The sequence below is a fragment of the Lathamus discolor genome, chromosome 23 (assembly GCF_037157495.1).
Source record: "Lathamus discolor isolate bLatDis1 chromosome 23, bLatDis1.hap1, whole genome shotgun sequence".
Lineage (NCBI taxonomy): Eukaryota > Metazoa > Chordata > Aves > Psittaciformes > Psittacidae > Lathamus > Lathamus discolor.
The window spans coordinates 2028178-2050429 of record NC_088906.1 but is presented as its reverse complement, the minus strand read 5'-3'; the positions used below and the strand labels follow the sequence as shown (position 1 = coordinate 2050429).

At 58.9% G+C, this 22252-nt stretch overlaps 2 protein-coding genes across 15 annotated transcripts in view; one reads left to right on the top strand and one right to left on the bottom strand.

The window, feature by feature from the left end:
- Nucleotides 1–1440: 1440 nt before the first annotated feature.
- On the top strand, nt 1441–6741 carry LOC136003738 (twist-related protein 2-like). The gene is made up of 2 exons (XM_065659642.1): nt 1441–1917; nt 6638–6741. Exon 1 carries the CDS (start codon nt 1441–1443, stop codon nt 1909–1911), a length of 471 nt encoding a protein of 156 aa, XP_065515714.1. The 3' UTR covers nt 1912–1917; nt 6638–6741.
- Nucleotides 6742–9723: 2982 nt separating this feature from the next.
- Nucleotides 9724–22252, bottom strand: part of HDAC7 (histone deacetylase 7) — a 78193-nt gene continuing 65664 nt past the window's right edge. For 9 of the 14 annotated variants that reach the window (XM_065659512.1, XM_065659513.1, XM_065659511.1 and 6 more), the window contains 22 exons: nt 21865–21976; nt 21555–21670; nt 21292–21414; nt 20348–20457; nt 19370–19486; nt 18969–19167; nt 18011–18219; nt 16828–17031; nt 16127–16355; nt 15546–15679; nt 14705–14825; nt 14474–14523; nt 13304–13411; nt 13078–13133; nt 12806–12893; nt 12409–12528; nt 12095–12192; nt 11886–12004; nt 11555–11688; nt 11383–11467; nt 11063–11201; nt 9724–10545 (listed from right to left, as the gene is read on the bottom strand). In XM_065659512.1, the coding sequence (XP_065515584.1) occupies nt 10500–10545; nt 11063–11201; nt 11383–11467; nt 11555–11688; nt 11886–12004; nt 12095–12192; nt 12409–12528; nt 12806–12893; nt 13078–13133; nt 13304–13411; nt 14474–14523; nt 14705–14825; nt 15546–15679; nt 16127–16355; nt 16828–17031; nt 18011–18219; nt 18969–19167; nt 19370–19486; nt 20348–20457; nt 21292–21414; nt 21555–21670; nt 21865–21976 (2717 nt within the window). In that variant the 3' untranslated portion in view covers nt 9724–10499. The other 5 variants (XM_065659519.1, XM_065659506.1, XM_065659509.1 and 2 more) reach the window with 4 other exon arrangements.

Sequence of the window (22252 nt, the reverse complement as noted above, 5' to 3'; positions counted from 1 at the left end):
GCAGGAGAGCCCTACCAGTACAGGATGTTCTATGTAGCTGTTATAAGAAGGAGCTAGATCACCTCTGTTTCTATAGGCAGGAGGTGTCAACGCAACAACTGCTGGGTTTGGTGTGACTTTAATTATTCTGATGAATTCCTGCGACGGTTTGAAACGCTCTTGCTCCCACAACGTCCCTTTGTGCCCTCATGGGACAGAGCAAGGGCGATGGAGCCCAATATCCCCTTGGAGCACCTTGCCAGGACTTCAATGTCCCCCCAGAGAGACGCAGGGTGAGGGTTTCTGATGGACCTGATGAGCAGAGACAGCTTGGATCAGGTCAAGGAGAAGAAACACCTTGGAGAGGGAGACGGGAAGGTTCTAGGGGGTCCTCAAGGTGTAGGAGCATTTGGGGCATGGGAGGATGATGGGCACCAATGGGCTCCGGTTCTGTGTGCTGATTCTACTGGTGGAATCCTACTGTAGAAATGGAGGCAGAGGAAGAGAGATGGATGGATGGATGGATGGATGGATGGATGGATGGATGGGTGGATGGATGGGTGGATGGATGGATGGATGGATGGATGGATGGGTGGATGGATGGGTGGATGGATGGATGGATGGATGGATGGATGGATGGATGGATGGATGGATGGGTGGATGGATGGGTGGATGGGTGGATGGATGGGTGGATGGATGGATGAATGGGTGGATGGATGGGTGGATGGGTGGATGGATGGGTGGATGGGTGGATGGATGGGTGGATGGGTGGATGGATGGGTGGATGGGTGGATGGATGATGGATGAAAGGATGGACGAATGGATGCAAACTCAAGTTTGGCTTGCATTATACCATTTCTCAAGAGCAGAAGGGATTCCTGTCACTGTTGCTTCTTCCTCTGGATTCATAGAAAAATCTGTACCCATGGCTTCCCATCTCCACTTGGATCTCTCATAGAGAAAAGTCTCCTATTCCCAAGTGAACAGTCTCTGGCTGGCTTTTGCAGGGTCAACTGGGCTTAGAAATGAAAAGCCTGGACCTCAAAGACATCTCCCTTGATGTCCATGGCTGGTGCTCACATCAGCAGAGGCGATGTCCCCTGCCATCCGGGCAGCAGGCAGGAGCATCTGTGCCGCAGGGCCTGGGGGTGTCGGCGGAGGAGGGAAGGAGGAAATCTGGAACCCATAAGCTCCACTGCTGTTTGCATTACCTTGCACGGCTGCATTGGTCTGTGCCTGGTCCGCCCACTGTCCTCCTCACCCTATCAGCAAGAGCCATTCCCCAAAGTTATCCGAACGCCTTCCTCTCCGTAGCCCAAAGGAAAAACCAACCGAGCTCCTTGGAGGGCTCCGCAAGGCTTGGATGCTCCAAGCTGCACCTCTTGACCTCTCCAGGCCACCATTCCCATGTCCTGCACCCATCGCATCTCCTGAAGAGCCCGGAGCCGAGGTGCCGAGAGCATGAAGGAGGAGAACTTGTGCCCGGACTCACCCGAGGGCAGCGTGGACGAGGAGGAGGGCGAGCGGCCGCCCAAGAAATGCCCCCGCAAGCGCGGGCAGGGGGGCGAGGAGCAGGGGCTGCCGTCGCCGCAGGGCAAGCGCAGCAAGCGCAGCCCCGTGCCGCAGCCCTTGGAGGACGCGCACACGCAGCGCGTCATCGCCAACGTGCGCGAGCGCCAGCGCACCCAGTCCCTCAACGACGCCTTCGCCGAGCTGCGCAAGATCATCCCCACGCTGCCCTCCGACAAGCTCAGCAAGATCCAGACCCTCAAGCTGGCCGCCCGCTACATTGACTTCTTGTACCAGGTCCTGCAGAGCGATGAGCTGGACCACAAGATCGCCAGCTGCAACTACCTGGCCCACGAGAGGCTCAGCTACGCCTTCTCCGTCTGGAGGATGGAAGGGGCTTGGTCCATGTCCGCATCCCACTGAGCCGGGGTAGGTATCGCCCCCTCTGCGCTGGCGCATCCCCGCATCCTCCGGGCATCTCCCGGTGGGAAGCTCACGGCCCCCTCCTCGTCTCCACGTGCAAGTGATTTGCTTTAACAAGCCCCAGATGCCACCAAGGGAGGTGGCGGCTCCCAACCTCTGCGGGGCTTGGAGGGTGTTGGAGGGGGCCAAGCAGTGCCTGAGCCCATTGAGCGGGGTCTGGGCTGGGGCAGGTTGGTGGAAGCTTTAAAACCAGGTCTGATTTACCCCCCCTACATTAACCCCTGTAAATCAGCAGGCCCCTTCCTGAATGCCCTTGGCTCACAGCACAAGTGGGAGCAGCGGCACTCCAAAGCCGTCCTTCACTCAGCGGCCATTCCCTAAAGCCATTGGGTGGCCCTGGCGGCTCCAGACTTCCAGGCTTTCTTCTGTCCCCGCAGATAAGATGGGATCCGTAATCCCTTCGGATCTGGAGGTATCCGACACTGCAGGGAATGGAACATTGAGGGAGGGTTTTGACTGAGGTACCCAACAGCATCCGAGCATCCTCTAAGCACTGGCAAAGCTGCTCAGAGGAGAGGGGAATGATTCCATTGGCAGTGCTTTAGGTCTGCTTGGACTGGGAGAAAGAGGGACCGGGGGAGAAGGGTCGGATGCGTGCCGATGTTTCCTGCAGTGCTCAAAGCTCTATAGGACATTCCCAAGCCGTGGACTCCAGGGACGCATCACGGGAGCGCAGCCCAGCTCCCTGCTGGGCCCTAACCAGGATCGGGGCTTCTGGCTTTGCTTGGGCACTGGGTCATTAACCCCTGCCTTGTGTCACCCCAGGGGTAAGGGGCCACCGGCTTCTCTCGGGAAGCCAAATGCAAGAGGATTCCTGCTCCTTCGTGCACCCGTCACTAAGGAATGCCCACGAGAGGCCCTTCTCTTGCTCTTTTCTGCCAGGGCCATTACTCCTCTTGCTGCAGTCTCAACTCCACGCAGGGACCCTCGTGCCCGATGCAGGCAGAAGCATCCCATTTATAACACAAGAGAGTGCAGACCCCGTGCTGGGTGGATCCAAGACCCGACTTTAAGCAGGACAGGGACTGGTGCGATGCTGCAGCCCGATGGGAGCCCATCAGCACCGGCAGCCGTGCCGAGCTCCCAGTGCCTTTAGGGTACAAGTGGGAGAAGCCACAATGCCAAGGGAATCTGCTCAGCCACGTATTGAAAGGGGCTGGGAAAGGGGAGAAAGTGGCTGTTGTGACCCCAAATGCATCATAGAAACCCCTGCAATGGGGCCCAAGTGATGCGCAAGCCATGGGGGACCATCTGCCGTGACCAGTGACCCCCAGGAGCACCAGCAGCCCTCCTACCACTGGGTTTGGCCACTGAGCAGCCCTGAATTTGAGGCCACCGGGTAAAGATGCTGCCCAGCTCCCAAGGGATTTGCCCTTAAGGATGTGCCACATTTAAACTCAGTTCCCTGCAAACCTCGCTGAGAGCAATCCCAAACATCAAGGAAACCATCCCTTGCCTAAAGCCATGTATTTGGGGCAGATCTGGCTGTGTAAGAATGAAAGAGTGGCCTTGCTGGCCACAGGATCACCTTCCCCTTTGGGACAGCGAGGACCAAAGCTTGTGCTTGCTCATTCCCTGTGGCAGCCGGGATGCTGAGCCCCAGGAGCAGAGCAAGCCGGTATCCCCCCCTTTACCCTCACATCCTTGCAGCCCTGTGCGTTCATGGCTGTTTGGGGGGTTTGGGATGCTCTGAGTGCTCCCCATCACCTCCAGGCACACGTTCCTGCTCCCGGTTGCGTGTATGGGCCGGCATTCGGCTCCGCGCCATCACTGACTGTTAGACCGGGGTATTTAGGCGGAGTGCTCGGCAGGAATCGTGTTCCCGTGGTAAACAGGGGGATTAAAGACCCTTCATGATCATAAAGACCTCAATGCTAAATGAAACAGCCTCCCTGGTGAAACCCCTCCTGCCCCCGTGCTCATCATTCCTGGTTAATATCCATCCCAAGCATCTCCAGTGCTCGCCCAAGGGCAAAGCATCCTTTAGCTGGGTAGGTAATAACCCGCTTCGTGCCGCACTTTTGGGTACCAATTGCAAACCCCACTTGGGAAGGGGGGGGAAAGAGAGAAGGATTTGCTGAGCAAAGAGCAAAAGATGGGAACAGCCACAGGGAAGTGATGCTGGAGCGGAGAGGCTCTCAGTGGATTAACCCAGCGCTTGCAATGGGGCCATAACTCATAATGCAGAGCAGCAAACGGTGTCCTGGTCTCCACTGGAACTCAGCCTATTAAATATCAAAGGGTGCGGGATGTGCCCTTGTTAAACAGGAGACATCATCCGGGGAAAGCAGGATTGAGCCCTCAGGCGAGGGAAAGCAGCGTTTGAAGTCCCCCAAGCGCTGGGGTTGAGCGCATTCAAGTGGTTCCTTTTGCTGCTGAAGAGGAGGAGATGAGGCTGGAAGCTGGGGGGGGAAGGACTGGAAGGGGCGATTTTCCTTGTCCTTCGTTTGTCTCCCTGGATTTATCGTCCCGGTCATGCTGCCTTCACTTCACTGTATCCGGAAAGACCTTGGATAAATCTTCCCTTTGGGGCCTGTTGCTCTTGCTTGGAGTCTTGGTTGGCCTGTGTCTATAAGCACGGCTCATTGCACCGCGTTGGAGCACGAGGGGATCGAAGATGCTGGGGCAGAGCCCCCTCCCCGCATCAGCTCTGCTCTCGCAATGCACTGGGAGCGGCGGCTCCTCCAGATCCCTCTGCAGGGAAGCACGGTCCCATGGGATGCGCTTCCTTCCCACCCCGCACCTTTCACAGCATCACGAAGCGGGTCCGTTCGCTCACTACCGGTTAAACTGGTCAAGGTGGTCCCGGACCCCTGTGCTGGGGCAAACCAGGCACCAGGCTCCCCTCAGCTGGGTCCGATGGGTGGCGAGCTGTGCTCCAGCTTTCGCTTTTGGTTTGAATTCCCGAGAGAGACGATGTCCAAATCCCAGGAATTCTTGGTTTCCACTCGGGTCAAGGCCTCCGCTCCCATCCTCGTGCTCTGGCAGGATGCTGCTGGGATTTGCTTTGGCATCGAGCAGGTTCAGAGGCCCCATGGTGCCTCCGAAGGCCGTTGTCGCCCTCCACAAGCACATGGAGGATGAGCAGGTAGAGGAGGCGTTTGGTGCCTTGAAGGCTCCAAATCCGTGCCCATAGGAGCAGCCCTAGGTGAGGGATGCAGGACACGGGTAAGGATGCAGGACCAGACGGGGTTAGGGATGCTCATCCCAACCCCACCAGCTCACACGGCGCTGGTGCTCCCATGGGACACCCCAACTGCTGTGTACGGACAAGGGCCGGCATCACCGTGCTGTGCCGAGCTCCCCGGAGCAGGGAAGCAGGGAGAGCCACAGGCATCCATCCATCCCGCTCCGGGTGCCTTGCCACAGGGACACGGCAAAGGGGCCGCCACGCATTTCACCAGCAGAAACCCCTTTTTCCCCTCAAAAACTTCCACCTTTCTGTTAAAAGAAGGGAAAACTCAGCCTGCACAGGGGGGCCGAGCTCATCTCCATCCAACTGAGATACAGTTCCAGAGCCAGCCCGTGGGCATCAACCCATCTGCTGGTTTATGATCCCGGCTCGCTCCGTCTCAGCCCAGGGAATGCCTTTGAAATGAGCCCGTATTTCACTGCTGGGTGTCACAGGAATGCATCTGGGAGCTGAGGGGGAACGAAGGAGATGCATTCAGATGGGGTTTGCGTGTAATTGCCTTTGAGGGGGGATGCACCTGAGCTGAGGATGCTGATGCAGGAGGGAGGGAAGGGTGGTGTTGAGGATGGCTGCAGCTCCTCAGCTCCATGGGCAGGTCCGCAGCAGCCCAGGTCCATCCATCCCCAAGCCCTGCACACTCAGAGCTGGTTCCCTCTGGAGCCAGGGCTATTCCATGAGGATTATTGAGTGTTCTATGGGGTTGGGATGCTCATGCTGATGCTTCTCACAACCCAGAGCATCCCTTTGCCGTGCCGGTTGGACACCAGCCTTTTTGCTCGCCTGATGCCCCATCGGATGTGCACGGGGCCCACTGCAGGCCTTTGGGACCACAATCCCAAAGGATCAGCGCTGGGACACGTCAGGCCGTGGGGATGCTTTGTCTCTCCTGCAGACAGGGTGGGCAGGGGCTGCATTACCTCAGCCAGTGCCCAGCACTGAGTTACTGCAGGCTTTGATTTATTCCTCTCCAGGCTCCTCCATGGAGCATCCAAGGTCTCGGTTGCTGCACAAGGAAAAGCAGGAGGCAAAGCTGGGGGGGAAGGGGGGGATGAGATAAAAGCAGGACCTGGGGGTGATGGGGAGGAAGCCCAGAGCCACCAACAGGGCTCCTGTCACTGCTCCCCAGCCCCTGGCTCCAGGCTGGCGCCCGGCAGCGGCTCCATAGGGAACAGTTCATCACGGGGTAACTCCTGTTCTCCCTATGGAGCAGCTCCGTCGCTTCCCCTTCTCGTTGCGCTCACAGAGCAGCAGTGATTTGAGGAGCTCAGGTGCTGGGAGCTTTCCCAACGTGTCCCACCCAAATCCCTGCGGCTCCAGGGAAGTCTGCGAATGCGAAGCACGAAGCCTCAGGAGCCAGGAGCCGAACGCGGACCTTCCGCAGATTGTGCCGGATTTTGGGAAGCCGGCGCTGGCCGTGCCGAGCCAAACCCGGTGCCCTGGCAGCCAGGCTGACCCTGGTTGTCTCCCTTATAGGTCTCACACCTGGATGGACACAGCAGCCCCAGCCACCCAGCACCCCAACCCCGACCACAGCATCCTGCAGCGAGCAGGAGAATGGGAGCCTCATCCCACCCCGCCAACCCCTTCCAAACCTCAGGGCTGGGGAAGAGGGACCCGATCCCGGAGCCAGGCTCTGGAATGAGCTGTTTGGATGCTGAGAATGAAACTCTTCAGGGTGAGATTTATTCCTGACTCGCAGGTAAGAACTGAGTTATCTCCTCCTGCTTCCCAAGAAGCCGATGCTCCCGGATCAACAGGCTCCATCCTCGCCGTATCCCCCTGCAACTGCCTCCTGCAAGGACCAGGCAGGACAACTCCTCTCAGGATGATGATGATGATGATGATGATGATGGTGATGGGAAGGGCTTGAACCCTCCCTCGCTGGCCTGGTCCTCACTGCTCCATAGAGCCCCTCACATGGATGTGAGATGCCGCATCCAAGGCTTTGGGCGAGGCTGGAGCGCGGCTCCATGGCTGACATCCACGTTGATCCTGCTCCGAAGGTCTCCACCATAAGGACACCACTGGCATGGACTGGATTTGGGGGGCTACTGAACCCCTCTATGAACCCCAGGGCTTCCGATGCCCTCCACTTACCCACAGTCCATGGACGGCTCCCAACATCATCATGGGGGTTGATGGAGGGCCTTTGGAGCTTCCTGATAATCCCAATAATGAAAATCCAGGGGGAATTTTCCCGGCTTCATCCCTAAGGAACTGGTGCCCATCCCTGCACCCTCCATCAGCGGCTGCTCGGCCCCTTTTATATCCATTGGGCAAAAGAGAATCCAGGCTTTTTTGCTTGTTATAGCAGAGAAAGGGGGAAAGAAAGTGGAACCTGAAGCGATCCGCATGGGAAGAGCATTGGGAGTGACTCCGGAGCAGCTTCAGTTATTGCTCAGGCTTTATCACACATCAGAGAATCCACCAGGAAGCGACAGCCAGGCTCAGGCTGCCTTTCCCTCTGTAATTCCCTGTTGCTGGCTGTACAATGGGAACGGATTCCCTGCTCCGGGAGCTTCCCAAGGAGCTGAATGCGCTCAGGGAAAGGGAAGTCCCATTGCAAAGAGCTTTGGGGTGGCTCTGGCCATGTGTTGGACATGGGAAAGGGGAAACTACCTTTGGACATGGACATTTGCTTCCCCCCTCCCATCAAATGGGCTTTAAAAGCCAAGGGGAAACACCTCTGGAAGTGGGGGCTCCGGCTTCCAACCTGACTTTGTAATAAAAGGCTAAAATCTCCTTTTTTTCCCTGCTATTTCAAGTACCATCGTGTTGAGTCCTGGGGTTTTTCCTTAAATTTGCCTTATTCCCAAGTGGGGAAAACATCGGCCTTGAGGAAGGAACTATTGGAACCCAGGTCTTGGCTTTTCTTCTCTGTTCATGCTGTTATGGGGGGGGGAAGGTGTTTAGGGCAAGGAGATGGAGCTGGAGATGCTCTGGCTCTTAACATCTTCATCTGTCCTGGGGACAAAGCCCCAGTAAACCCCATTCCCAAGGGATGGGCACCCCGGTGGGTGTCCCACAGCATCCTTAGGGGCATGAGGCCAACAAACCCTCCATCAGCTTGGGAATGGGGGTGACTGGGGGAACCTGGTACCCATTTCGGAGGTCCCATGCTCCATTTACAGTGGGGTGGAGGATGCTCACCTGGGATGCATGGGGAATGCTGCAGAGGATTGCTCCTTGCTGGAGCTGGAGGAGATCCCACCATTGGCTTCATGGTGGGACTCTTCTGCTTGATAGGAACTTGGTGAGGTCCCAGCCAAGCAGTGGGAGCACCCATCCAGCATCCCCATGGCAGGACCTCCACCCATGGGACCCAGCAGCCTGCCTTGCTCAGTCGACACCTCCCGATGGGATGCTTAGGGAACATCTGGGGACAAGAAGGTGCCACCCTATGGGGCAGGTGGGACCCTTCCAAGCAAGCACATACTCCCATGAACCCCCCCATGCCACCACCGCCTTGCTTGGTGGGGTTCAAACCACAAGAGACCAGTTGGGAGATGGGGCTGGACACATCGCTCCTGCTGGGATCCACTGGGAATGAGGTTGGGACCAAGCAGGGAAGGGAAACTGAGGCAGATGGCACCAGAGGAACCACATCATGGGGACCATGGGGGGACCAAGGGGATGGAGCAGAAGGAAGGGGCCGCTGGGGACACAAGAAACACCCAAATGCCCCAAGGCAGGTCCTTCCCATCACCCCACCTTGGGCAGGAGACCCCAGGATGGAGAGGCAGCACCTACACCTGAGGAGATGCAGAGAGGTTCTGGGGTGCTTTTAACCCCATGGGGTGAGAGCCTCTCTCCTGCCCAGCAAGCGGGTACCAGGAGCAGGATGAGGATGGAGGCAGCCATCAGGAGGGGACCGGCAGTGCCATGGTGAGGCCACGATGACTCCTGTGGGTGCCACCCAGGCCTGAAGGGACTCATCCCCCCCCCCAGCACAGCCCCTGCTCTGGTTCGTTCTCCCAAGGTCCTTTGGTTCCTTCTTTCTTTCTCCTCCCTTGTTCCTTACAGAAATCACCTCCCTGAGCCTGCAGAGCCTGGCCACCTCCGGAGCTCTCAGTGGCCCATCCATCCTCTCCCCAAGCCTCACTGACACCCAGCATCCTAAGCAGGGACCTGTCCTTATGGGACAACCCACGGGACACAGGGAAAGACACAGGGAAGGCTCTTGGGGTGAGGAGCCACCCGATGGCCTGGTCCAGGAGGAGATGGGAAGAAGGCAAATCGAGGTGGGGAGCCTTGGAGCAAGCTGCTCCAGTGGAAGGTGCCCCTGCCTGTGGCAGGGGTTGGGGCTGGATGAGCTTTAAGGCCCCTTCAACCTAAACCATTCCATGATTCCATGGTAACAGGAGTCGAGGTGGAGAAGAGGCCCAGGGTGGGCTCAGGGGGTGACTGGACTGGGCTGCCCCTGCTTTAGGGGGATCACTCTACATTGACGCAGATGCTCAGGTCAGCAGGATGCCGGAAAAGGCTCAAGCCACCCTGGGAACATCCACACGAAGAGGTGGCTGCTCCCGAAATCCCCATGGAAAGAAGAGCAGGGAAGGTTCACATTAGCACACGTCAATTGTATATAGTGCAAATCAGAGCCCCAGCACCAGAGGGGTCCCGCTCTGGTTAGTGGTTAGGATGAGCCAGAGGTGCAATCCTGGGCACTGCAGACACTCCAGCCCTTGCTCTTCCCCAGCTGCAGGGCCTGGGCGCATCGTCCACAGCTCTCCAACCCCTCCTTATGCAGAACAAGCCCGTGCCCCACATCAGCGTCCACCTTGTACCTGCCAGAGGAAGGGCAGCCAGGAAACCTTCATGAGAAGACACAGAGCCTGTCCCTCCCGAGCTAAACAGGGCTGCTTCTCCAAGGCATCACTGCCAAGCCATAGAGGAGCTCTGGGTGCAGTCCCAAAGGTGGCTCTGACCACCCGCAGCACGGCCACAACATCCATCCCAACACCCACCCCCTTCCCCAAGGGTGAGGAAGATCCCAGGGGAAGGCCAGAGGGGTGCAGGCATCTCACACACAGCCCAGGGAGGGTTTCAGGTCCCAAGGGCTGGGGACTGTTTGCAGGTCTATGTCTGCAAGGCCGCGCCGTGCAGAGGGAGTCTGGGGCTCTCCAGCGGTCCCGAGCAGGAGGACGTCTTCCAGGTGGCTGCAGGAGCATCCTTGATGGGGCTCTGCAGCCAAAGGTCCAGGCCATTGGGGGCCGGGACTCGGGGGGCGAGGAGGACGTGGCGGCCGGGAAGCCAGGAGTGAAGAGCGAGCACTTGGGCTCAGGAGAGTCCAGCCACGTCCTGGAAGCAGGGGAGCAGAGAACGTCACCGCTCATCACTGGTTCATGGGCTCTTCCTCCTCCATCGGCTCGTCCTGGGGCCTGGCATAGGACACAGGAGATGAGGAGGAGACTTGTGTGACACAACAGCAGCAAGAGGCCAGCTTCTGGAGGTGTCCAACAAGCCTTGCCGGTGCGCCCTGCTCCATTGAGACCCACATAGAGGATGAGACAAGTGGTGGGCTCCTGAAAGGAGGTGACATTCCCCCACCCCTCCATCCTCCAAGGAAGGGAAGAGGATTTGGTCTCATTTGCACCTTGTTTGGGAAGAGCCCAACGCTGAATCTCCCAGAAGCCAACCCAGGTCCTGCAGGACCTCAACCCCGCACTGATGCTGAATGTTGGGGTCCTATCTGCTTGCACAGGAGGGCTGCAGGACCAGAGGTCTTGGTGGGGAGGGCAGTTATAATGGCCCACAGCCTGCTTAAAGCCAGCACTGTCCTGACCTCCCAGAAGCTCATGGGGCTGTAGACATGGCCCTTCTCTGCTGCCACCCCTATGAGAGTGCAGCTTGCACCCAGGGGCACCCACATCTCCCAGGGTCAGTTAAGAGCATCACCTCTTCTCCACCATCACGGCCACTGAGAGGGAAGCCAAGGCTGTGACTGTCTCCACCTCTTCTGCCTCGTGGTGCTGCGCCTCCAGGAAGGAGCAGCCCAGCTTGGAGGCAAAGCGCTGCAGAGCCACCCAGTATTTACCTGCAGGACAAGCGACATCAGGGTAAGGGGGGGCTCAGGTCTCCGGGCTTCCCAAGGGGCATCACCCTCCCGTGAGGATGGAGGGCTCCACTGGGGTCTTTTATGCCACGTGTCCCCTTGGAGAGGGGAGGAAACGGCAACTCCTGCCCCTTGCACAGAGCCCCAGCCCCGGGACACTCACTCTGGACCTGCAGCACCGCTTCCAAGGAGCGCACAGCGTTGGGGTTGGGTTTCTGCCTCATGCTTTCTTCCGGGAGAGGGTCCAGCTGCCCAAGGAAGACACGAGAGGGTCAGTAGGAAGAAGCCGTGCCCAGGGCTGGACTCACGGAACCAGGACACCCCTCAGCCCCCACCTCATTGCCGAGCAAGGCTGACACGCAGGCCTCGGACGCATCGCAGATGGCTGTAAGGTCATGGCCACCTTCTAGAGCGAGGACGATGGCTCCGCCAGCCAGGCTCATCAGCTGCTTTGTCATGTAGCCAAAACCTGGAGGAGAAGCCCAAGAAGGAGGGTTGCAGCCCCAAAATGCTGGTGCCCTGCCCCTTGATGCTGATACAACCCCAAAGCTCTTCCCCAGCTCCCTGGAGAGCTGCCCCCCCGCCCCAGCTCTGCTGTGGTCCCAGCCTGGCTGGGCAGTGGGAACATCCTGCCCTGAGGCTGTGGTGCTGCTTCCACCTCCTTACATTTAGCAGAGACTTTGTAGCCACCCAGGGGCGGTGGGTGGCCATCGGCTGCGTCGAAGCCAGCGGAGACCAGCACCACATCGGGTGAGAACTCGTGTGCAATCGGCATCACCACTGTCCTGTGGGTAAAGACAAGCACAGGCGGGTGAAGTGCTGGCTCAGCCTGACACGGAGCGGGAGAGGAGATGAGCAGAGACACAAGGAACTACCTGAAAGCAGCCAGATACTCAGGGTCACCCATGGGGGGGTCGAGCCCCCCAGTCCAGGCCACGTTGACGTTAAATCCCTCACCGGGGCCAGCACCAACCTGGGAGAGAGCAAGGACAGCAGTGAAGCTCTGGATGAGGCCTGCAGGGATGCTGGGTGATGCAGGGATGCTGCAGCCAACTGGGTGAACCAGGCAGGACGAGGCATCAATGGGAAAGGCAGTGCCACAGAACTGCCCTCTGCTCTGGCCCACCAGTGCCCTGCCCGCCTGGCTGTCACCTCGGCCACCAGCTCTGCTGTCCCCAGTGCTCTGTACCTCATCAGCAGCCCCACTACCAGGGAAGAAGTTGCCGTCATCGTGACGATGCAAAGAGATGTAGAGAACATCGGGGTCTCTGTAGAAGATCTGCTGGGTCCCGTTGCCGTGGTGAACATCCTGGAGGGAGAAAAACATTGGCAGAAGCTCTTCTTTTCAGCCTTGAGGGTGGCCCAATAGCTTAAGAGAGCTAAAAGCAACTGGATCTCTGGCTGGGACCCCCATCCCCAGGATCTGCTCCTGCTTCCCCATCCCATGGGTGGTTCCCAGCCACACTCCTGACAAGAGGAGGTTTTGCTGCTCTCTGGTCCAGCTCCAAACCAGAGCTGGGAGGAGATGCAGACACCTCTTCTCGGGGATGTCCTGGGGAGGAGCAGGGACATGCAGGGACACTCACCCAGTCCACAATGAGGATCTTGCTGAGCTTCCCTTTCTGCTGCAGCTGCCTTGCAGCAATGGCCACTGAGTTGAAGAAGCAGAATCCCCTGGGAAGAGGGAGTTGGAGCTGGTTAATGCGTCCTGAGCATCCTTCCCTCCTGGCCCTTCAAAGGGTGGGCTCGCCCCCTCATCTCCCTCTGGCCAGGAGATGGATGGGGCTCAGTCTGGAGTGATTTTGAGCCAAGGAGCTGGTCTGGGGGGCTTTCCTGCAGCTTGGGAAGGGGCTCTTACATGGCAGTAGAGGGATCTGCATGATGTCCTGGTGGCCTCACCACAGCAAAGCCATTCTGGGGACAAAACAAAGGCAAGGTGCTCAGAGCTGTTGCTCCCAGTGGCACACACCCTCTCTAGGTGGCTGGTCCATCCAGGGATGGAGCCCACAGCAGCACGGGGCTACGAGCACCTGGCCATGGGGTGATGGCACAGCTCTGGGACCTCCACATGAAGCCAACCCTACCTTCAGCTCCCTGGTGGCCACCTTGAAGGCCAGCTCGGTGACACTGCCTGCAGCCCAGCGGGCAGCGTTGGAGGAATGCAGCTCGTTCCAGATGGTGTCACTGTCCACCTAGAAGCAAGAGCATCAGTGAGATGGGGTGGAGGGGAGCTCAGTACAGGACCAAGGTCTCTGCCAGCTGCCCTGCTTGGGGCCAGGGGTTGAAGCTCTCTATCAGCTGGAGGGGATGGTGGAGCTGGACCACCTCACACGCAATGGGGCAGCTCCTCTGCCCGCTGTCAGCCCCAGCTCAGCTCCACACAGAGCATCTCCCCCTGCACCCGGGGGCTGGAAGAAGTGACTGACAAAACGCTCTTTACCTTCTTTATCTTATTGTATTGTTTAAGCAAACATGTTGGTTTGATCAGCATCACGTCAAGGGCTGAGCCAGAGCCGGAAAACCCAATGTCTCTTCTGATCAACGCCATGTGTGCAACTCAAAGGCTCCCCAGTGCCCATGGAGAGGGGCAGCTCCAGCCCCCCCCCCGCCTTCGGGGCACAGAGGGGAGCAGGGAGGGGGAGGCAGAGCAGGGAAAGTAGATGCAAACGGGGCTGAGAAGAGCTGGTGCCCAGCAGCGGGGGCAAGGAGAGGAGGAGAACCAGAAGAGGCAGCAGGAAGGCATGGAGTGAGACCCTTCCTGAAAGAGAGAGAAGGACAGAGACAGAGAGAGGAAGAGAGGAGAACGCAGTGAATGGAGAGAAACCAGGACGGCAAGCTGTGAAAGGAGAGGCCACGGAGGTGTCTGGAGAGAAGTGGGGAGCTGCTGTCCCCAGGACACTGCTCCCCTTCCTCAATGGAGACCATGGCTTGTGGCTTCCCCCAGCCACTCCCACCAGCTCAATCCCTTCTGGCACCCTAGGCTCTTCGAAATGGCTGTGATGGGCTTTTACTTGCTGTGGCCTCCAGAGTAAAGAGGCATTAAAGGATCCCCTTGCAGGGGTGGGATGCTTAGGACCATCCCAAGGACACAGGAAGCTCTGATACAATCAGTGACCACAGGTCGAGTGCTCCCACCTGAGGCTGCCCAAACCTCAGCAGCCCAATGGCTTTGGGAGCTCCCTCTCCACTCCAACCCTCACTGGGGACAGAAGCACCCCATCCAAACCCAGCCAGAGCAGAGACGGAGCACTTACCCCCACACCTCCACAGGGCAGCATGACAAACATCCGCTGGGACAGGATCCCTGCGGAGAGAGGATACAGCGAGGACTTAGAGCTGGGAATGCTGCGGGACAGCGAGGTCTGACCTGGCTGCTCAGCAGGATGAGGAGCAGCCTCCAGGGAAGCTGCCTGGTGCAATTGGAGGGCAGGGAGCCGGGCAGGGCCAGGCAGAGGCTGAGGGCAGGGCTGTGGCTGTGCACTCACCGGCCAGCTTCCCGTTGTCCAGTTTGAGGCGGTTGAGGGGGTTGGTGCCGTAGAGGAAGACGTGGCGCTCGGTGTGGACACACTGCAGCTCCTCCAGCGTGGCCTTGCGGCCCCGCAGGCACTGCAGCACACAGGGGCTCTTACCAGGCTGCTCCAAGTGGGAGATCCCAGCTCTCCCACCCGAGCTCAGAGAGTGGAGGTGTCCCAGTGGGACAGCCCAGCTACACCAGGGTGAAGTTTCCAACAGAGTGGAACCCACGCTGATCCCAGAGTTGCCAAACTCCCCTGTTTCCATAGGGATCACCTCTCTCCCTACACCCATCTTCCAGCAGAGCACACTGCTGCTGCCAGCCAAAGTGTTCATCAGGGACTGGAGCGATGGGACAAGGAGTGATGGGTTCAAACTGAAACAGGAAGTTCAGGTTGGACCTAAGGCAGAAGCTCTTTCCTGTGAGGGTGCTGAAGTGCTGGCACAGGGTGCCCAGAGAAGCTGTGGCTGCCCCATCCCTGGCAGTGTTCAAGGCCAGGTTGGACACAGGGGCTTGGAGCACCCTGCTCTAGTGGAAGGTGTCCCTGCCCATGGCAGGAGTTGGAACTGCATGATCTTAAGATCCTTTCCAACCCAAACCACTCCATGATTCTATGGTCACACCAATATGCTTCAGTTTGGCACTGCCAGTGATGGGTGAGCCCAAGCCCTCCGGATAATAGTGGTGAACAGGCTGAGAAGATGTGGGAGCGAAAGGGAGCAGGATACCCCATCACCCCAATAACATGAGAGCTCACACCAGCATCCCCATCCCGGATGGGCTCCAGCTCCCACCCTACTGCTGGCGCTCACCTCACACTGACTGCGCAGGCCCCTCTCCTGCAGACGGGACCAGATGCTCTGGATCCTGCCCGCGTGCTCTGGGTGGTTGCTGTTGTCTCCACAGGAACACTGGTGTTTGAGCATCACCGAGTCATAAACCAGCCCTGCAAGGCACAAGGAGAGCTGCTGTCACCAGACTGGACCAGCCTCGGTGGTGCAGACCCAAAGTGAGCTCCTTTTAGGGGCTGGATGAGACCCAAAACTTTTTGGTTTGACTGGAACCTCTCTCAAACCATGGGAGCCTCTGTCCCAGTGTGCTTGAAGCAAATCCTGCTTTGAATGTGTCAGAGAGCTGACCCTTGCCAGGATCACTGGACCAGGACAGCAGTCAAGGGCCCAGATGGGCAAGTCCTGCTTGGAAAAGCCACCTTAGATAAGGAGAAGGGGACCCTTGTCTGCTCTTTCTGCAGCCAGACAGAGCATCGCAAGCATTGATGAGCGTGAGGGAGCAGGACCGATGCTAAGCTGCCCCTGAGCATTCCCACCTCCCTCCCAGCTCATCCCCAGCCCCTGCTGGGATGGTGACAGCCCCACACAGGGGCTGGTGGTACCTGTTGTGAAGTGAGGCTTGGGTGGCTGCTCCTGCACGGGCAGGGACAGCGCCTTGGAGGCTGTGTCCTGGGCAGGAAGGGAGATGGTGGCGGTGGCAGGAGATGACTGGGCCCTGGAGAGGGGCCTGTGCCCAGCATGGATGGTGGGGACCATGGGGGTGTCAGCCAAGGGCTGGCGCTTGAGGAGCTGCTGCTGCACACGCTGGTAGGAATCCCACAGATAGGCCTGCTGGAGAGAGGGGTTGGTGAGCACCCAGAGCAAGGCACAACTGGAGAGCAGCATCACTTGGCATAGGGAAGGGAGCCCTGCACTGTGTACCCTTCCTGGGTCTGGATACAACCATGCTGGGGGGTGCTTGGAGAAGGGCTGCAGGAGCTGGGACACATCCTGCAGCATCTGGAGCTCCCGTGCCAGGGAGTTGGAACTGGATGAGCTTTAAGCTCCCTTCCAACCCAATCCATTCTATGATCTGCTGCTCTCTGCTGGAGAGCAGCCCTGCTGCAAGGCACAGCAATGTGGGGACGATGCTCAGCCTTGCAGACACCAGGGGTGACCGCACCTCTCATCCCTGTCCTGCCAGGGCTCAGGGAAGGTACAGACGTGGTGCCTGCGGCCTTACTCACATAGCGGCTCTTTCTGGAGGTGGCTCTCAGGGTCTGAGCTGCCTGCAGCTCTCTCAGCCCTGCCAGCCCTCGGGTACCTGCTGCAGGACAAGCTCCTCCTGAGGCTGCATCATCTTCTGTGTCCTCTCAGGCTCCTTCCCACTGCTCCCGGGCCGTGGCGGCTCCACACGCGTCCTTGCTGGGTCACTGCTCTCAGCCTCTGGCAGCGTTCCCTCGGCCTCCATGTCCTCCGAGGAGGGGATCTGCCGCAGCCGGGGCTTCTCACTGGATTTAACCATGCGCTGCAGCACAGGGTCACAGTGAGCTCGGGGAGGTGGCAGGGCACAGCCCAGACCAGGAAGGTCATGGGGGGGGGGGGGGCAGGGGCAGAGGATATCAGGGGGAGGAGCACGGTGAATCTGGGAGGCAAGGAAGCCGAGCAGATCTCCTCAGCTTGCTGCCGTGAGGCTGGGCAAGGCAGCATCTCGCATGTGAGATGCGTTTCAGAGCAGCCTGAGGAGAAGGACCTGGGAGGGTCGGGTGAGGAGAAACTCCCCATGACTCAGCTTCAGCCCAGAAAGCCCGCCGTGTGCTGGGCTGCACCCCCACAGTGTGAGCAGCAGCTCGGGGAGGAGATTCTCTCCCCACCTGCAGCACTGTGTGCAGTGCTGGTGTCCTCAATATAAGGACATGGAGCTGTTGGAGCGAGGCCAGAGGAGACCACGAGGATGCTGAGGGGCTGGAGCAGCTCCCATATGGAGCCAGGCTGAGAACACTGGGGCTGTTCAGCCTGGAGAAGAGAAGCTGCGTGGAGACCTCAGAGCAGCTCCCAGTGGCTGAAGGGGGCTACAAAGATGCTGAAGAGGGACCTGCATCAGGGACTGGAGCAATGGGACAAGGGGTGATGGGCTCAGACTGAAACAGGGGAGATTTAGGTTGGAGATAAAGCAGAAGCTCTTCCCTGTGAGGGTGCTGAGGCGCTGGCACAGGGTGCCCAGAGAAGCTGTGGCTGCCCCATCCCTGGCAGTGCTCAAGGCCAGGTTGGACACAGGGGCTTGGAGCAAGCTGCTCCAGTGGAAGGGGTCCCTGCCCGTGGCAGGGCTTGGAGCTGGAGGAGCTTTAAGGTCCCTTCCAACCCAAACCGTTCCATGGTTCTGTGCTTGGCTAGGGCTTGGCCCCAGACATCTACTCACTGCCCAGCAAGTAGTGATGGTGTCCTGCACCCTTCTAGCATCAATCCCATTGCCTCCTACAAGCCCAAGCACGGTCTCCAGGACTCACCTTGCCCAGATGCGTCTGCTGCTTGAGCCTCTCAAGGAAGTGGGTGTGATGCTGCTGGTACACCAGCTGCTGCTGGATGGCCTTGGGGTTCTGGGGCAGGGGCTCCGAGCGGGTCCTGCCCAGTGGTTTATGGTGGCCTGGGAGCGACAGGCGCTCTGCAGAGATGAGCGAGGGGGTGAAGGAGAAGGGGACTGTCCCCAGGCCTGGCACTGGAAGGGAGAGGAAGGAGAGGTGAGGGTAGCACCCGGCAGAGCTCTCTGACCACCATGGCAAGCAGCAGCGCAGTCTGGACCCATGTAGACTATGTCCAGACAGCCCTAAAGATGACGGTGACCCAGCCCTGGAGCCCAGTGTCTGGTAGGCATGGGCTGTGCCTTTATGGTTCACCTCCTTCTGTCCCCATTGCTTTGGCATCAGGGGTCTAGGGACAGGACCTGGCTGATCTCAATCAGCTTCACCCCAATGGAAGAAGCTTCCTTCACTGCTGGTTATCACAGAGCAGGGAGAGATGGAGCCAGGAACCAGCACAAAGGAGCCAGTCCTCTTTCTGCTACAGAGTGGGGCCACAGCCAAGAGGTCAGAGCTGCCGTGCTCAAGGCAGGGTCTCTATTGAAATCTATTGGCACAAGAGCATAGGAAGAGGTAGGAAAGACCCCTTGGAGGAGATGAACAGGTCCACACCAGCCCAGGCAAGGCAAGGGGCAGCTGGAGGGAAGAGCCAAAGCTGTAGCTCCCTGCACTGTCAAGGCCACGGTGTGTGCAGGACTCTGGTTTCATCCATGGCAAGGACATGCTGCTGGTAAGGCAGAACCAGGCCAACATCTTCCATTCCCTCAGCCCCATCTCAATGCACAGTAATGGAAAGATCAAGGCTACTGGGCTTTCCCAGCACCCAAACTCCCTGCCTGCCCTCAGGGTCACTGCCAGCACTGCCACAGCCTCAGCGCCTGTCACTTACCTGCCACCAGTGGAGTGTGGGTGACCGAGGGCTCGAGGATGATGACGGGCTGGAGCCGAGAGGACAAGGGGCTCCCAGCCTCGTGCTGCTCCAAACCAGCTGGTATGAACACAGGCGAGTGTGTGCCCGCCAGGACAGGTCCATTCAACACAGGCACCCGGTGGGCCAGGCTGGAGAGGGGCCGGCGATCTGCCTCTCCCTGCACAAAGGAGAAGGAAGGGGTTAGCATCCCGCAGGACAGGGTGTGAGGAGGGGACAGCACATCCTCACCGTGCCCAAGGTGGTTGGGAATACTCAGAGCTAGCACATCCCAGGAACCCCAGGCCCAAAGGAATGGGCTTCCCCTGCCCCATAGGGACCCTCTGCCCAGTTCTGAGGCCACCTACAAGCTGGCTACCTACCCTGGCGCTAGTGGTGGCCGGCAATCCCAGCGTGATGGCCGGAAGGGAGGCTGCACTCTGCAGGGCAAACTGGGCCAGTGAGCTCTCCTGCATCATCAGGCGCTGGGCCAGGGGTGTCTGCACCAAACACAAGTCATTAGTGTCCTGCTCTAGCAGTGCCAGAGCTCAGCGTGGAACAAGCAGCTTGAGCACGGGCAGCAGCAAAAGAGGCTGAGCCCCATTCGCCTGGGGGAGTGCTATTAAACCACAGCAAAACTCAGCCCCTTTGAAGGACCTGATGCCTTCTCATAGAAGCAACCAGGTTGGAAAAGACCTTTAAGCTCCTCAAGTCCAACCATTCCCAGCACTGCCAAGGCCACCACTAACCCACAGCACTGAGGGCTACACGGGGTGTGAGCACTTGCAGGGCCGGTGCCTGCAGCCCTGCCCTGGGCAGCCTGTTCCAATGCCTGAGCACCCTCTGGGGCAAGAATTGGTCCTCAGCTCCATCTAAACCTGCCCTGGTGCAGCTTGAGGCCGGTTCCTCTTGTCCCATCCCTTGTTCCTTGGCAGCAGAGCCCAGCCCCTCCTGGCTCCATCCTCCTGTCAGGCACTTGTAGGGAGCCATCAGGTCCCCCCTGAGCCTTCTCTTCTCCATCTGAACCCCCCAGGTCCCTCAGCCGTTCTCCATCACACTTGGGCTCCAGGTGCCCTTCTCTGGCCCCGCTCCAGCCCCTCAATGTCTCTCTTGGAGTGAGGGGCCCAGAGTTGAACACAGGATTCAAGGTGCGGCCTCATCAGTGCCCAGTGCAGGGGCACAATCCCTGCCCTGGCCCTGCTGCCGCACTGGTGCTGAGCCAGGCCAGGATGCTGGGGGCTTCCTGGCTGCTTGGGCACAAGCTGCTCATGTTCAGCTCCATCAGTCAGCAGAGAAACAAGTAATGACCCTTCCAGAGGTTGGGAAGCCTCAACCTGTGGCCCTTTGGCTGCTGAACTCACCTCGTGGGCCATGCTGGAGGCAGCGGGGAGGGCTCCGTGCTCAGCGGGGAGGCTGTCGTTGGGAGAGCTGCAGCCGGACACGGGGGTGCTGCTACTGCTCGGGGAGGAGTCTGCATGGAAGACCAACAGGGGTGATGGGGAAAGCACACAGAGGAGGGCTGCACAGCCCCTGCCCCAGCCCTTCATCGCCCTCCCTTCCTCTAACAGCTGCCACCACCCTCCTTGGGTGACATCTCCCTTTGGCACATGGAAGCTCCAAAGCACAATGAAGAATCCTGACCAGCCACGTTTGCTCAAGACCTTGGACCCTTCCAGCCTTATAAGTTCATCCTGGGCTTGAAAAGCAGCAGGGTTCAGCTGTAGGAATATCCTTTCCTGGCTCATCTATCCCTGCACCACCACAGAATCTTGGAATGATCTGGGTTGGAAGGAACCTAAGAGCTCATCCAGTTCCAACCCCCTGCCATGGGCAGGGACACCTTCCACTGGAGCAGCTTGCTTCAAGCACCTGTGTCCAGCCTTGCCTTGAACACTGCCAGCAATCGGGCAGCCACAGCTTCTCCCTTATCTCCAACCTGAATTTCCCCTGTTCCAGTCTGAACCCATCACCCCTTGTCCTGTCGCTCCAGTCCCTGATGAAGGCCCCTCTCCAGCATCCTTGTAGCCCCCTTCAGACACTGGAAGCTGCTCTTCTCCAGCCCCAATGTTCTCAGCCTGGCTCCGTATGGGAGCTGCCCCAGCCCCTGCTCATCCTCCCTTAGCATCCTCTATTATGGCAGAGAGCTCCCTCCATGTGCCCTGGCACTGATAACACACCAAGCCCTGGCCACGCAGTCCCCGAGCAGATGTGACACAGGATCCTGGGCACACCATAGCTGCTCCAGCCTGGCCCCAAGGGGCCTCCAAACCCCCCCGAGGTATCACCATCCAGACACAGGCCTCACCAATGGCCTCGGGTGGCCGCCTCTTGAGCGAAGGGGGAGCACTCTCCTTCCGCGTCAGGGGGTTCTTGCGTCGGTCAAGGCACTTCCTGGGCTTGCACCGCACCTTCAGGTTGGGCTCAGATGCTGTGAGCAGACAAGGCGGTTGGTCCCAGCCCCACTGCTGATGGGGACAAAGCTATGGGGCCAGGACACTCTGGGTCTTAGCTCCAGCCAGCCCCTGCAAGCAGGCTGCGAGGGAGATGCTGTTATCGCCAAGGTCTTACCTGTCTTCCGCAGTGGGAAATGCTCTGGGGGGTCAAGGGAAGTGCTGGGAACAGGGGGCAGGAAGGTGCTGAGCACAGGAGGGGAAGGGCCCTCAGGATCCAGAGGCTCCAGAGACCTACAGGGAGAAGTCACCTTGTTAGAGACCTTTCCCAACTGGCAGGCGCATGCTTCCCATGCTACGGCCTCCAATGTAAAGGTGGCCCATGGGACATTGCCCTTGACACAAAGGCTTGACCTATCCACTACCACAAGCACCTATAGAAGGGCTCCAGCTGCTGGTTTTGCCTTGTCCTGGGACAAAAGCTTTACCTGTATGGCATGGCTGAAGGGTTGGGGTTGCTGGTCCTCTCCAAAGCTGCCTGCTGCTTCTTCAGGATGACCTCAGCCAGCTTCTGCTTCACCACTGTGCTGGCCACAGCACCTGCAGAAGCACCAGCAGGGACAACATGGGGCTGAGAGCCGACACAGAGCACTTTAAAGGATCCCATGCAGTTTGAGGCTCTTGAACCTCTTGATGGCCTCTTCCAGAGGAGCATGAGCTTGACCACAACCCGCTGGCAAATAGCAGCGATCCACGTTCAACACCCAGCTCCAACCCAGGCAGAACTCTGGCTGCTGCAGGGTGCTGCAGCCACCAGCACCCATGGGGGTTCCCACCTCAGATAGAGCCCATCTGCATGCTCCTACCCATGCGAGG

Coding starts and splice junctions, on each gene's coding strand:
- LOC136003738 (XM_065659642.1), top strand. CDS start 1,441: ATGAAGGAGGAGAACTTGTGCCCGGACTCACCCGAGGGCAGCGTGGAC.